The sequence below is a fragment of the Vigna unguiculata genome, chromosome 7, assembly GCF_004118075.2.
Source record: "Vigna unguiculata cultivar IT97K-499-35 chromosome 7, ASM411807v1, whole genome shotgun sequence".
NCBI lineage: Eukaryota > Viridiplantae > Streptophyta > Magnoliopsida > Fabales > Fabaceae > Vigna > Vigna unguiculata.
In genome coordinates, this window is record NC_040285.1 from 30289925 (window position 1) to 30306120 (window position 16196).

General features: G+C 32.0%; 3 protein-coding genes across 4 annotated transcripts in view; 1 reads left to right on the plus strand and 2 right to left on the minus strand.

The window, feature by feature from the left end:
• The first annotated feature begins 1236 nt into the window (after positions 1-1236).
• Positions 1237-3192, plus strand: LOC114189740 (UDP-glycosyltransferase 79A6-like). Its single transcript, XM_028078410.1, has one exon. The coding sequence runs from the start codon at positions 1539-1541 to the stop codon at positions 2916-2918; it is 1380 nt and encodes a 459-aa protein (XP_027934211.1). The 5' UTR covers positions 1237-1538; the 3' UTR covers positions 2919-3192.
• A 7064-nt stretch (positions 3193-10256) lies between these two features.
• Positions 10257-11962, minus strand: LOC114191052 (ethylene-responsive transcription factor ERF107-like). Its single transcript, XM_028080206.1, has 2 exons — positions 11225-11962; positions 10257-10728 (listed from the first exon to the last, which is right to left on the minus strand). Exons 1-2 carry the CDS (start codon positions 11816-11818, stop codon positions 10681-10683), a joined length of 642 nt encoding a protein of 213 aa, XP_027936007.1. The 5' UTR covers positions 11819-11962; the 3' UTR covers positions 10257-10680.
• A 1697-nt stretch (positions 11963-13659) lies between these two features.
• The window catches only part of LOC114191051 (ATP-dependent 6-phosphofructokinase 4, chloroplastic), a 33344-nt gene continuing 30807 nt past the window's right edge, over positions 13660-16196 (minus strand). The window contains exons 12-14 of one of the 2 annotated variants that reach the window (XM_028080205.1): positions 15605-15653; positions 15056-15210; positions 13660-14023 (exon numbers count right to left, since the gene is read on the minus strand). In XM_028080205.1, the coding sequence (XP_027936006.1) occupies positions 13907-14023; positions 15056-15210; positions 15605-15653 (321 nt within the window). In that variant the 3' untranslated portion in view covers positions 13660-13906. Of the gene's footprint in view, positions 14024-15055; positions 15211-15604; positions 15806-16196 lie in introns of those variants that run through there. The other variant, XR_003605916.1, reaches the window with a different exon arrangement.

A 16196-nucleotide genomic window follows, 5' to 3' on the forward strand; every position in this document is an offset into this window, starting at 1 on the left:
AATTATTACATAAGTCACTAGAAATGCATGGATTTATGTAAATAAACGAAAATATTATATTGAGATGTGTTTGAAACATCAAATAAACTTCATAAAATTTTGGTAAAAGGATTAAATCCACACATTTACAAAGTTGAGGGACTAAATTAATTCAAAATTTTGAGGAGGAACTAATTTTAATTTTCACTAAAAGTTGAAAGACCAAAAACATATTTAACCCTTAACAATATGTGGATTTAATTATTTTAACCAAATTTTCTTAAGTTTATTGGACGTATCAAATGCATTTTCATGTTAACATATGTGTCAAACGATATAAGCAACTTAGATGCTATCATGATTTTCCAACTAATATTGATATGAAAAGGTGTTAAATGATGTAAATAATTTAAATATTATCATGATTTTTTCAGTTAATATTGGAATAAAAATGTGTCAAATGATTTAAACAATTTAAATACTATTATAAAATTCTAAAATTAGACTAATATTTAAAAGAGTGAGTAATTCAAAGTGAAAGTTATGATAACTTTAACCTTATATTTTAGGCTTAAATATCTTTTTGGTCTCGTAGTGTTTGTTGCGGATGATCATCATTTTGACAGAATGTTTAAAATGATCATCATTTTGACAGAATGTTTAAAATGGTCATCATTTTCGCAATTATGTTTTATTTGGTCATTTTCTGTAACGCCGTTTAAATCATTAACGAAATATTGTACAGGTGGCACGGTTTGTATTAGGGTGTATTACGTGTACTGTACATATGGCTAACTAACGTTAATTTTTCAATTAAGGGGAAATTTTGCAATTAGGTTTTCTTTCTTGAGCTCAGATTTGCAGAGGAAACAACTAATACTTGCCATTTCATCATTGGATTGCAGTTGCAGCTAATATTTTTCATGAAACATCTGTATGCAAATTTTAGAAAAAGATTCTCTGACAAAAAATTAAAGATACTCATGTGGAAGACTGCTAGGAGCACACACCCAGCTGTTTCCTCTGCAAATCCGAGCTCAACAAAGACGAAGATGAAGAAATTTCTCTAATTGCAAAATTTCCCCTAAATTGAGAAATTAACGTTAATTAGCCATATGTACGGTACACGTAACACACCCTAATACAAACTGTGCCACCTATACAATGTTCCGTTAATGATTTAAACGGCGTTACAGAAAAGAACGAAATAAAACATGAATTGCGAAAATGATGACCATTTTAAACATTCGATAAAAATGAGGATCATTTTAAATATTCTGTCAAAATGAGGATCATCCGCAACCAACACTATGAAAGCAAAAAGGTATTTAAGCCTATATTTTACATCCAATATTCTTATAGAAGTGCTTGCAATTGCTAAGGTTTGCAACACGTTTGCAGAACTATTAGAACCACACGTCTCAACTACCCACAGCGGTGGATCCTGATCCAACCATAACAAAATCATCAATAAATATACCAAATTCAGCATATAAGTAACAGCTACCACCTCATCAAACAAACAAGGTGAGTATCAGTGAAAAACACACAACATAAACATGTCTACTGACTCTGTGAAACAGGACCAGCTTCATGTTGTTATGTTCCCATTTCTTGCATTTGGTCACATTAACCCTTTTGTTCAGTTATCGAACAAGTTGTTCTCTCATGGTGTTCGTATAACCTTATTGTCAGCTGAGTCCAACATTTCCAGAATCAGATCAACCCTTAATCTGAATCCAGCCATAAATATTATCTCACTGCAGTTCCCAAATGGCGTAAGCAGCACCGCTGATTTGCCTCCTCACTTGGCTGCAAATCTTGTGCATGCCATCGACCTTACTCAGCCTCAGCTGAAGTCTCTTCTGTTGAAACTCAAACCCCACTATGTTTTCTTCGACTTTGCACAACACTGGCTCCCAAAAATTGCTTCTGAACTCGGCGTCAAATCCGTTCGTTTCTCTAGCTTCCCTGCCATTGCTGATTCTTACATTACTGTGCCTTCCAGATTCTCGAATGTTGAGGGAAGAAACATCACTTTTGAGGATCTTAAAACCCCTCCACCTGGGTACCCTCAAACTGATGCTTCCCTCAAGGACTTCGAGGCCATGGACTTAATGTTCCTCTTCAAAAGATTTGGTGAAAATCTCACTGGTTATGAGCGAGTCATGCAAGGCTTTGGTGAGTGTTCCATCATAGTGTTCAGAAGTTGCATGGAAATTGAAGGACCCTATTTAGAGTACATGGAAAAGCAATTTGGAAAACCGGTTTTGGTGTCCGGTCCACTTGTCCCTGAGCCATCAAGGGGTGTGCTAGAGGAAAAGTGGTCCAAATGGTTAGACACTTTCCCCGCCAAATCTGTAGTATTATGCTCATTTGGTAGTGAGGCTTTTCTGAATGATGATCAAATCAAAGAACTTGCAAGTGGATTAGAACTCAGCGGCTTACCTTTCATTTTGGTTCTAAAATTCTCATCGGATCTGTGTGCTGAATCTGAGTTGGAGAGAACACTGCCAAAAGGGTTCTTGGAGAGAGTGAAGGATAGGGGATTGGTGCACACTGGTTGGTTTCAGCAGCAACTTGTGCTGAAACACCCTAGTGTTGGGTGCCATGTAGGTCATGCAGGGTTTAGTTCAGTGGTGGAAGCTATGGTGAATGAGTGTGAACTTGTGCTGTTGCCTTTGAAGGCTGACCAGTTTTTCATCACGAAGCTTGTTGTGAAGGATTTGGAGGCAGGGGTTGAGATAAATAGGAGGGAAACAGATGGGTACTTTCAGAAAGAGGATGTTCTGAAGGCATTGAAAACTTTAATGGTGGAATATGAGAAAGAGGCAGGGAAACACATAAGAGAAAACCGCATGAAATGGGGCAAGTTTTTATCTGATAATGACGATAACTTCATCACAGATCTTGTTTCCCAGTTGAAGTCTATGGCTTAATCATATCCTCACATTTTCATCTATTGTATCACTATCTTCTTATCGTTTTGCTTTCCCTTTCTACCTCTGAATTTTTGTTTCCCAACATCAAATAAACCTCTTTTTTTTAGGTGATATAATAAGTACGTATTATATAATTAATAAAGAAAATTAATAACTAATTTTTTGTATTGAGTTCATGATTTCAGGATATTCATTTTTAAATGTAGATCGGTGTGAATGGAATGGAGCCCACTTCATTTTGAGAAATAAATAATAAATCACATTCATGTGAGTAGGTTCCCATCATTTTCTTTGTTCTTCCGACAATCATTATATGAGTAGGTTGATGTCTCTTGTGTTTCCGTATTAAAACATTTACATATATCAATTATTTTTTTTCACATATTGCAGCCATGTGAATTTACCCTCAAGACACAAATCCATTTTTTCATACTAGAATTCGGGTGAAGATCGGTCTTGGTTGAATTCATCCTGGTTAAAATTCGGTTGTATTCAGTCGAGTTGGTTGCGACTGAAATTTGGATGTATTCGACTGAGTCTGTCTCGACCGAAATTTGGTTGAAGCTGAAATTTCGTCCAGTTGACCCTAACTCAAATTTAACTGTATTCTGCCCAGTTGGCCCTATTAGGCTCAGTCGATCCTAGTCAAAATTCGGTTGAATCCAATCAAGTTGGAATCGACCGAAATTTGGCCAAGTAAACCCCTAGCCAAAATTTGACCGAATTTCGCCAAGTAAGCCCTGACCAAATTTCGGCCGAGTAGACCACAATCGAAATTCAACAAGTTGGCCCAACTTAATTGGCCTAACTGAAATTCGGCCAAGTCGGTCTAGCCGAAATTTGGTCGAATTGGCCCCAGATGAAACTCTACCAAATTCAATTATTTCGGCTCGATGAGACAAGTTTTTGAAATCTCAATTTAAATTTCTTTTATAAAAAATGATTTCTTTATGTTGAACTTGTTCCAAATATTTGGAAATGAATTTAAATCTTGATCCAAACTTTTAAATCTAGATTTATATCTTGATTCAAATATTTGAATTTGGATTTTAAAATAATCCAAACTTGTTATGCAAAAAAAAGATGGATTTAGATCTTGATCCAATAATTTGAATTTAAGATGAATCTGGACTTGATCTTTAAAAATTCAATCCATGATCAACCCTATATGAAAATTATTTATTATGTTTTAGAAAACTCATTCTAGAAATTTTTTTTGAAAGATCATACACACCAATATATATATATATATATATATATATATATATATATATATATATATATATATATATATTACTCTCTTTTTTTAGTTAGGAGAAATCTTTTTTTAAATCCAATTCATACGTTTAAGAAAGGTTGTTTTCAAAATTATGTTTTGAAAATTCTGTTATAGAAATCATGTTATATAATTTTTTTAAAATTGGTTTACAATGTTTTCAAAATGGCTTAAATATACATTTGGTCCATATTTTCGTCAAAAATATTCAATTTGGTCCCTATTTTCGTTGTTTGGTCAATTTGGTCCTCAATTTTGTAAAATTGCATTCAATCAAGTCCTTTTAGCGGACAATGTTAAAATTGTTAACGGAACAATGACAACGTAGAACTGTTTAGCTGACGTGGCTCGTTATGCATTTTTGTTGGCAGTGTGTTTATTTAATTTTAACAATTCGGAAAAAAATAATTAAGTTAAGTTAAAAAGTTAAAAAGTAGGCAAGTGTAACTTAAGTGCAACGAGAGAAATTGTGCAGCGAGAAAAAGGGGAAAAATAATGGTTCATAGGCACGAAATTAGGGTTCGTGAAAAAGGGGAAAATCAATTTGCTGAAATCTTCTTCCGCTTACATTCCACTTCGATACATTCCACTTTGAAATTGTGCTTTGTTCATGGGTGAAGTTCGTCTTCAAGCAGTTCGAAGGTTTGGAGCGTCAATGAGGTTAGTTGATTGTAAATATTGGTTTATGGTGGTCTCATTTGCGGTGGGTTTTTATAGTTGTGTTGTTTATTGTTTATAAAGTGTAAATTTTCGTTGATTTGTTGTTTGTGTTGTCGCTTTCGATAGTAGAGAGTGTTAATATTTTATGTTTCGGTGGTCCCCTTATGTTTCTCTTTTTTTATGCGTTTTTCAGTTGTGGTCCCCCGTTTAATTGATACTATGTTATTTTATTTTTGTTTTTAGATGTGTGACGAGAGATTTAAGGTTGTGGTCCACCATGGTGGACATTTTGTTCAAAATGGTGGCCTTTTATATGTGGGTGAATTTATTGATGATTGGTCATGTGACCCAGACACATGGGGGTATTTTGAGGTGTTAGACACACTTAAGTTTATGAGTTATTTAGCTGTTAAAGAGTTGTGGTATGTTGTAGATAAACATTTGCAAATTTTGTATGATGATAATGGGTCAATTAATATGGTTAACGTTGCTAAGCGTACTGGAGAAGTCCATTTGTTTGTGGTCCACATTGTGTCAGAAGCAATAGTTGTAGATGATAATGTAAAAAGTAATTTGGAATATGCACTTGTTGAAGTTAATGTTGAGTTGGGAGGTGCAGGGTTGAGTGTAGTTGTCTTGGGGGGTGAAGGTTTGATTGAGGCTAACTTGGGAGGTGGAGGTGAGGATGAAGCTAATTTGAGAGGTGGAGGTGAGGATCAGGCTGACTTGGGAGATGGAGGTTAGGATCGGGCTGCTGTAAGTAGAGGTGAGGATGAGGCTGACTTTGGAGGTGGAGGTAAGGATGAAGCTGATTCGCTCTTCCTCTTCTGCCACCACGTCCTCGAAAACGTTGATTATCAACTCTAGTACTGAAGGTTTGATCAGTACTTTTCTCACTGTTCTTTCTTTCAATCAGCCGCTGCTCGTGAGCTTCTAAAGAATTTTGCAATTCTTCAAAACTCATCGTCGTAAGATCCTTGCATTCTTTAATGGCAACAACGATGTGATCATAATGGGGTGTAAGTGTTCGAAGGATTTTAGCCACAACCTTGCTGTTCTTCACAGGTTCATCACAGGTTCTCATGGAATTGACCAAAACTTGCAACCTTCCAAGATAGTCTGCAACTGATTCTTGATCTTTCATGCACAGTAATTCATACTGTCGCTGCAGGGACTGTAGTTTAACTGCCTTAATTTTTCCAGCATTACCATATGTTTCTTGCAAGATGTCCCATATCTCCTTGGATGTTGTGGCTTTTGAGATTTTCTGGAAAGCAGTGGCAGATACACACTGGTGCAGTAACATCCGAGCTTTGCAATCCAGCCTTCGATTCTCCTTGTATGCATTTTTTGTTTCATCTGTAGCATTCTTGGCTGGTTCTTGCAGTCCTTTCTTTACTATATCATCCACCTCCTGGAAACCAAGAATGGCTTCCATCTTGACACACCAATCACCATAACTTGTGCCATCGAACACAGGTAAGTTGCCAGAAATCACGCCTCCAGCAGCCATGAAGCTAATACACGTAACAAGCTTCTATCACACTAAGCCACACCCTCAGATCCTCCTGGGTCGAAAGGGCTCTTGATACCACTGTTAGCAGAGAGATGGAGAGAAGAGTATAATGCATACACTGATAGAGAGTAAGAGAAATTAGAATGTATTTCTCATATCACTGAAAGTGGAAGATACAAAATATTTATACAAAAACAGAAACGTAACAGAAACTATTAACTGCCACACTTAATGCAATTATTACAGTTATGATATTTTGAATTACAATAACAACAGAAGTTACAATGAGTAAAAGATAAAGTTGTTCTGAGTAAAAGATAAAGTTGTTCTTGTGACCAGAACTGAGGTGATAATAGTTATACAACTGATAATTAATTTTACGGCTATGAAAACCAATTCTATACACAAGATAACCAAATCTACGCATAAGAGAATGATGTTTTTCTTTTCTTTTTATTTGTATTAGTTGAGTCCAAAGAAAAAAAAAATATAGAGAAAGGGGAAGTTGGAAATAATAATAATAATAATAAAAATATAGATAATACAAAAAATATTAATAATAATAATAATTTTTATTACAGGGATAATTTGTTCATCTTATAATTTTATCTAATAAATTTTTTTCCGTACAACCAAAAAAAAGTCGAGATTTCTCGAATTTCAATTCAACCAATCCTGCATTACTAATATTTACTGATTCTGGTATTATATTAAAATTTTTCTGATCCCTCCGGATCCGAGTTGATAATTAAATATCCGTGCTGTGGCTATACGTGTTCAAGGGTATTTATGAACAAAATTTAAGATGGATAGTTTATAAGGAGGGACCACCTATAAGTAGTGATTATTGTAATATTTGTTTATAAAAAGATTAATTGTGGAAATTATATTATATGTATTTGTATATATATATATATATATATATATATATATATATATATATATATATATATATATATATATATATATATATATATATATATATATATATATTTGATATTTATAAAAAATTAAAATTAAAATTTAATTTATATTTTATTAAATTTAATTAAATTTATATTTTATTAAATTAAATTAAATTTATATTTATATTTTATTAAATTTAATATATATTTTATTAAATTTAATTTAATTAAAACTAAAGTTTATTATATTTTATTAGATTAAATTAAATTTAAATTTAAATTTAATTTTATATTTTTTTTAATTTTATTTAAATTTATTTTAAAAAATTATAAAATATATTTTTTAAATATATGTGGATATTTTTTAAATGGGCACTTGTAGATCATCATACGGTAGTGGGTGAATTTTTTTTGTTGCTTGTTGGATTGTGGGTAATCACTATCCGTGACCGACCTGACTCGTTGTTATCTCTACCTTTGACATCAATGTTGTTGATCAGTGCATCAAGGTGGCCGAATGTGTCCCATGACATATGCATGTGTCTAACGACGACAACACCATCGACAGTGACGCAGAGGCTTTGATCACCTTCTACGAGCTCTGTTGACCAATGACGGATCTTCATCAAAATTTTTAGGGGAGCCAAAATAATATACGCAAAAATTTATATATTTAATATTATTGTGATTAATTTAATAAAAATGAATACATAATCTAGTATATTTATAATTATCAAAAAAATTACATATATGTATTAGAATGTCTATCGTTTTTTCATATTTTTGAACTCATGGTAAATTGAATTATAATTAAATTTTTCAGTTAACTTTTTTTATGTAAATAACCATGTTATCTGCAAAATATCCATCTTCCATTTTATTAACATGCATTTGATTCAAAAATATTCACAAGCTTTCATTTAATTGTTATGCGATAAACAACCATATTATCATGTTTTCATCTTCACTAGTAGTTTCTCTATCAATTTAAAAAAAAAATATTCTTTTGTTTTTCATTAATATACCTATTTAAAAAATAAATTTAGGACTAAAAAATAATTTATCATAATCTAATCAAAAGTTGAGAGATATAATTACTAAAAAAAAGTATGATAATCAAAGTTATAATTAAAAATCGACTATGAAAGATCACATAGTACATTGTTTCTTCTTCTATATTAATAAAAAATGAATATACAAAAAGGTCATGAGATAAAAAATAATGCTAAATGTTAAACAAATAGTTCACTATTAAGTGAGGCAAAAGAAAGTTACCTTATTTATTTATTTAATAATGAAAGAGAAAATATGAGAAAAATGAAGATAAAAATACTTAGTTTATGTCTAATTTTTTTTAGTAACAAAAAAAGAAAAAGCATAAGAGAAAAATACAACATATGAAAAATTCAAAAGACAATGAGAGAGAAAATAAAAAATATCTTAATAATTTTATTTCTTTATATATTTAATTTTATATTTTAATATTTATTATTGTACTTTATAAAATAAATAAAAATATACTTAATTTAATTTTTATTAATTTTAAATATAATATTATTTAATTTAAAAAATATAAACAATTTAAAAAAATTTAAAAATTTATATAATTTAAAAAAAATTAAATATAAAATAATAAAAATAAAATAAAAAATTTGGGGGAGGGGGGCCGTGGCCCTCGCCTGCCCCTTGCATCCTCCGTCGCTGCTATTGACGACGACATCCTGGGATAAGAGGCAGTCGACTCGATGAGTTGTCAGGACGATGAGGCAGCCGATGCGGCCAAGGTTGAGACATAAGTCACAACTAAGGTTGAAGGAAGCATCGATGACCATAACGACCTTTTCGGCAAGGGTGGACTAGGGTTCAAGGGAGAATTGGAGAGAAATTCGAAGAGTGAGTTTGTTGAGACTAAGTTGAAAGAAGATATAATAAAATTTTAAAATTGTAAAATCATAAAATATAAAATTATAGGTTATAAAATAATAAAATAATAAAATTACATATGTCGATAATATGGTAAGATAATAATAACGTGAGTCATTTAATAACTATATCACTAAATTAACATCAAATTCAATTGAAAAAATTAAATTTATTAAGTATTTAATAGTCTATATAAATTTATTAAAAATTCAATTCAAAGTTTTCAAAATTTTCAATGAACTAAATCATGATTAAACCTATAATCATGATTACTATAAATTTGTATTTGTTTATAGTAATCATACTTACATATGCAAAAGTAGAGATATTCCTTATCCCATTCATAAAATTTTCACCTTTTAGTTGAACTTATGTGATCATGTTTTGATGTGAACTCTATTTGCACAAGGGTGACAAACTTAAGATATTTAGAGTTAGAACCTTGTAGGAAACTTGGAAAATTAGTGAAAAAGGTGGATTAGGAAAATGTTGAAATTTTAGCCAGGACAATATTGTGGAAACGTTAATATCTTAAGTTGTAAAACTTCAATTGACATGATTCCAGAATGAGGTGAAAGTTCACATTTTAAACTATAATTTAGGTTTAAGAAACACTCATTTTGGGAAAGTAGAAAGAGAGTTATGACCACAAGATAAATTTGGGCAAAATTGAGTTTTTTTTTTCTTTTTTCTGAAATTTGGGTGGAGAAGAAAGCACAAGAGTTGAATATGAAAGGTGGAAAGAAATAATCACTATTTCCAAAGGAGACATCACACAAATGATGAAAAAGTCCTTTGATATAACCAAGAGTTCTTGAATCACTCAAAAATTTAGGAGAATCACTTTCACTGAGATAAAAGAGGTGAACTCTAATATTTCTGATCTAATATTTCTGAATAAAATTCAACTTATCTTCTTAATAGAAAATGATTCGGTTTATATAAAATCTTTATCCATCAAAATTACAAAAGACTCATTGATTGCAAACAACACACTTAAGTTAATAATTCCACTATTTAATGGCTGATTGTAACTGAAATTGTGACAACCCAAAAGTCACCAAAAACATTCAAGTATGCATACTCTTAGTCTTTCAAGAGCTAATGACTAAGTTGTCCATTAGGCCTTTATCACAATTTGAAATAAAACCAAATTAAAGCCCATTAATTGATTAACCAAAAACATAATTTGGTTAGCCAATATTATAAAGGATTAGACCATTATTTACACAAACTAATAACTTAAAAAAACTGCAGCAAAGTGGCGTGTTAGTCCTTCTCCATTTGGACTATGATGCAATTCACAACCTTGGTCTTTTCTCCTTGAAATTTGGACTTGTATTCAAATAATATGGACAACACATGTTGAAGAGCTTCCCTTACTTTCCTTACTCTAGCCCTTGTCATAGGTTCTTCAAGTTCTTCAAATAAATCCTTGTCCTTGCTCATTGACACATCTCCATCATGCTTTATGGATTATCATTTAACATCACATCGGGTGATGTAGTTTATAATTTTGTTCAAAATCTGTGATGAAATTGTAAAATGGATATTTATTACTTTCATATAAATAAACATTGTAATAAAATATAGATTCTAATTGACTCTATAATTAGATAATTAGAGAAGACTACATTATTGTGATTGAAAAGTAAAATATTTTGTTCAATTACATTAATCGAAAAACTAACTATTACAATAGGAAGTAAATCACTTTCAACATGGTCAGTGATTCTGAAATATATAAATCAAACTAAGGTGAGTATTATCACACATTTTAGTTTGAGAGCTTTGTATGAACAAATACACATTTTTGTTATGTATAGACACCTATCTCCAATGCATATAATAAAACACACATTTAAATCATTTTCTCTATTACAGTGTTGAATTCAATTTCATCCCATATGCTTCCCTTAGCCATAACTCAAGGTTTTAGATAACAAAACTTTGCATTAACTTATTTAACTGACAAAAAAAACATGGTACTCACTCCTACAGTGACTTATTTTTCATGACATACATGAGTTGAAGTTGTGACAGTTGCAGAGTAGTCTCTTCTTCTCTTCCTGCCAGAAGTGTTGGGTTGTGGATGAGACTTTCCAGCCTCCAAGGGGAAATTCAACACAGCCTTCTGACCCCTCATTCTGAAGGCAGCACAATCATAAGCCTTAGCAGCATCAATTTCACTGTCATACGTGCCTAGCCACACCCTGCTACCTTTCCTTTTGGGGTCACGGATTTCTGCAGCAAACTTCCCCCATGGTCTTCTCCTCACTCCTCTGTAACGCCTTGCCTCATAACAACATGTTACTTCCTTTTTCACTGGCACAATTGGATCTTCCAAATCAGAATTCTGGAGTGGACTTGTAGCAAAGGGGTTTTGGATATTATGATTAGAAGTGAGATTTGACAGTTCTTTGTCTGCTTCAAAATCAAAGCATTCTAGAAACCTGCAGAAGCTGCTCTGTTCTGAAAACTTTGAATCCAAATCAAGTTCTGATGAGGAGTCTTCAACTTTTACAGGGATGAGGTTGGTGAGAAACGGGTCTGAAATATCTCCCAAGAGATATTGGCGCATCAGTTTCAGAGTTGAAATTTCTTCTTCTGTGGCCATCTTTGAGAAACAAGAACTCTTGAACAGGGTTGGTTTATTTGGGATGTATAAAAGGGTAGAAAAAATATATATATAGAATTTGAGAGAGAAAAAATTGTCACTGAAAAAATGGTCCCTATTGATACATCAGAATTCATTATGTAGTTAATGGGAATGGAGACTTAAACGGTTTTCACTCTGGAAGTACATAATCTTATCCAAATTAAATGATCTTTCTATTTGGGTACCCCACATTGAAGCAACATAATCATTATTGGTTAGATGCTCAACTTGCTCTTTGGCAGTTAGCAAAACAGCTGTTTTGTACAAAGAGCAAATAAATCAAGTAAACCAATAGGGACAAGAAACTTGACAACTTGTATGCAGAGAGTCAACAACTTGTTTTTGCTTTGTTTCTTGCTGATTAGTATACACTGCATTGCAAGCTAGAAAAAAGGCTGCTGTTTTAAATATATGGTTCAACTTGTATCAAGACGATTAAGGACATTAATTTTGATATTTTAGACAAATCACATCAAAGCATTGAAGCATTGTCTTTGACGTATACTTTATACACTTGCGTAGTGGCTTAGCTAGAACCAACAAAGCAGAAGATATGTTATAAGTATTATCTCTAAATCTTCAGATATAATTTAGTTTTGTACAAGTATACTGCATCTGTACGACACTTCAATAGACACAAGTCAATTCAACAGTGCAAATCTCCAAAATCATTTTTTTCGAGATGATCGATTCATTTTTTTCTGATTAAAAGAAAACAAGTAAACCAGGAATTTCACTTTTTGAACACGAGACTGACTCTTCAACTACATCATCAATCTGATGTATGTTAAAGTGTAAAAATATACTTGCCTTGATTAACACAAGCACGCTCGTAAATCACTTGCATCCACAAGGATAATTACTGAATGATTTTTTATTGTTTTTCTTACGAATATTAAAATGTGCAGACACGTGACTGAATTTGATTATTGAGCATAATTGGACTCTTGTAAGACGAGTACGTATAATGAAGGGAATGATGCATCTATCTCTGTCTGTTCTAAAATAACTGAAGTTATGAAGCACTTCTATGAAAATTAATGATAAATATACCTTCCTATTTCACTTTATACTCGTGCTCGCTTTATGTTAGCAACTTTGTAAACTATTTTTATTTTTTATTTTGGAAAAATGATTCAATATTTACTTTCTATGTATATAGATGGGAGTTTCCCATCTTTCTCACTCTCTTAGTTGCAATCTATATTCTCTCTTCTTTCTAGTTTTAGAGTATATTTCAATCAATCATTGAAAACAAACATTATCTTTTAATTTTAACTTAATTTTAAATTATAAAACTAAAGTAAAAACTATTGATTAAATTAATATAAATTAAAATTAATCTTCATTTAATGCTATACATGAATTTTTTTCATTTGTGTAAAAGTTAGACAGTGACAAAAAGAAAAGAGGGTATTTAGAAGTACAAATTTCTTACGGTTACGCCACCACCCTAGCCACCCTAACGGTGCCTGCTGTCCTGTCTAAAAGCTATTCAATTCTAATTTTCAACACGCCCACTTCCCTATTATAAAAGGCAGTATCAGCTACCATATGTTACTGCATCATCCAAACATAAAACTGATCGATAAGATTGAATTTATTTAGTATCACAGAAATATGAATACGTAGAAGATAATTAAAGAATTTAATTTTTATTTTATTTCCCTCTTACCTTTATTTAACTTTTGTTTTTTTTTTCATTTACTCTAGTTTTTTTTTCTATTAGGTGCATTCAGGGACTTAAAATGTTGCCATGGATTAAAAAATTTCATATCCATAGCATATCCCTCAATAGTTATAGCATTTTAAAAATAAATAAAACATAAGGCTAACATGAGACTTTCTTGAAACAGTTTTCAACAATTTTTTTTTTTTTAATTGCTAAACACATTCTAGGCAACCCCCAATTAACAAAATGGATAGGTAGTATCATCCCCCCGTATGCTAAATAAATGTTAATGCATCAATTAACAGAAATGAATCAATATCAATAAACCTGGATAGAGGTCATAATCCAATAATCATATAGTATTAGTTGATGACCTATTTGTCAACTCTTTCTTGATCAGATGCAACGAAACCTGGTTGATTCGTTGATAAAAGAAGTCTAGCCCACATCCTATCACTCAGCCTGACCGTTTTCTGCCTCTCAGTCACACGCTGCAACAAGAAAAATAATAATATGAGAAACGATGTTGAACAAAATCTCCGACAAAGTTACACACTTAACAGAAACGACTAGTTGTATGGAGAAATTATCAAATAATGAATGTCTTTTCACTGAAGATATCCAATTATAAAAAGCAAACAAAAATGCAGCATGTTGTAAGTGTTGATAGTCAGGGTCTGTCAGATGGTGTCTGAGATGAGATGGACCCAAAAAGAGCTTCAGTTTTCTTGTGGTTTCAGATGCCGCATGTAATTTCCGTGGCAAATTTATTTCCAGGGTTTAAATTTAAGAAATTTCATCAACCTCCTGGAACTTTCATAAAAAAATTGCATATTTTTGTGCCTGGCTGGCATGCAGGCAAGCTTTCTTTTCTTCATCTTCAGCCATCTTTTCTAATAGTTAGTCCTATCCTAGTTATACCAGTTCAATTTTTTGGCCCAAGAAAAAAGTCTCTATAAAGACTAATGTATGGTATTTTCCTTAATGCATGTAAGAATAAATCACTTTTTCTATGTTTTTCTTGTGTAGAAGATTGCTAAGTGGAAAGAAACAATGGCAAGTTGTTAGGGGAGAATCCAGGTGGACGTTAGGAAAGCTTATTCAACAATAAGAATCAAAATGCTAATTGATTATTCTAACATGGGTACACAAGGTTTCATCCATTAGGAACAGTTGGTCTTTTGGATGTTGAGTATGAATGCAGAGTCTGTACGGCATGGAATTCATTCAATGGCTCAATTTAATAACTATTCCAATATATTACTCTATCCCACAACCCTTGATGTTTTAGTTTAGAAAAGTTTTCTATTGAATTGTAGTATGTAAAAACTGATAACCTAGTGAAGAAAACAACACAAGATATTTGAGTAGAACATCTATAGGTAATTAATAGAATATATAATTGTATCAGAAAATAACAAAGCAAACAAAAATACTAAAAGATTAAGCGTAGCACAATGTTTTGCAATGAGAGTAATTTACTTGAATTGAAAATACACGAGTTAATGAAATAAACCACTCACAGCAATTGGGATATAAGCATGTCTACTGTTCACAGGCCCGACTGTGAAGCCAGTGAATCCTACCATAGCTCCATGGACAGCACCATGAGCAAGGAGAGTGCAGTAGATGTTGTCTGAGGCATTACTTGGAATAGCTCGAATCATGTACGTTGGATCTATGAAAATAATGAACGAGTTTTATAACGAAAATAACAAATTTCAAGATTTCAAGTAGAGCAAGCTGCTCCAAGATTAACTGTTTTTAAATAAATTAGCGAATAATTACTACATCTCTAGAAGAAAAAGGTTAAAAAATGAAATAATTTTTTTCATACACTTAAATTAACTTATTCACGAGTTAAAAACAAGAATTCATAGAAACCCTAAGTAGGACTTCTACAAATTAGCTTACAATACAATACAATAGCATGTAAAATTGACAAATATTTAGATCTATTGGATAACGCATTTGAAAGACATTTCTTCCAAAGATTATCAAGCTATTTGTTAGAGGCAAGCAACCTTCATTAAAATAAATAAAAAATATTCTTGGGAAACTAAAGAAAATACCTATATATTTCATATTCACTGCTATCTTTCGAAACATTGTGAAATAATTCTGCAATAAAAAATATGTCAATGAAGAGACGGTGAATAACTTAAAAGATGACAAATCCAAGTTTCTGCACTCTACAACGCTCAGTTCAGCCTTTTTTGACAGTCGCTCCATAGGTAGTCCTTTCCGGCCTAAAGATGACCATAATAAGGTGGCTTTCAAACAAAGAATAAAGTATAATCAGAAAACTATATTGTTGAACTAAATTATGAAGTTATGATGGGATAGTTGTAAAGTCCACATTAACGAATTTCCAATTTCCGCATTCTCCCAAAGTGTCATGATTAAAAGGAGAGGAAGCATCGTTAAAACGAAACAAGAAAATTACAGATGACTGTAATTGATATTTAACACTCTAGAATCTGTCTTTTAGCAAGTTAACTGGCCCCATCGGCATAAATCAGATTCAGAAAAGAAATGCAGGACTTTCTTTTGAGTGGATGTTTTTGCTATGGTCATAAATCTTTTTAAGTACTAAACTCAACTCTACTATCGAAAAGATATCCAATTTTATGCAGTCTCAAGTCCAGTCAATTTAAAAAGGTG

What these genes read in the sequence shown, in the direction of transcription:
- LOC114191052 (XM_028080206.1), bottom strand. Translation starts at nt 11,818, where the DNA reads ATGGCCACAGAAGAAGAAATTTCAACTCTGAAACTGATGCGCCAATAT. An exon ending in CTGTCACAACTTCAACTCAT is followed by an intron (nt 10,729 to 11,224) that starts GTATGTCATGAA and finishes ATTTCATCACAG; the next exon opens with ATTTTGAACAAAATTATAAA.
- LOC114189740 (XM_028078410.1), top strand. Translation starts at nt 1,539, where the DNA reads ATGTCTACTGACTCTGTGAAACAGGACCAGCTTCATGTTGTTATGTTC.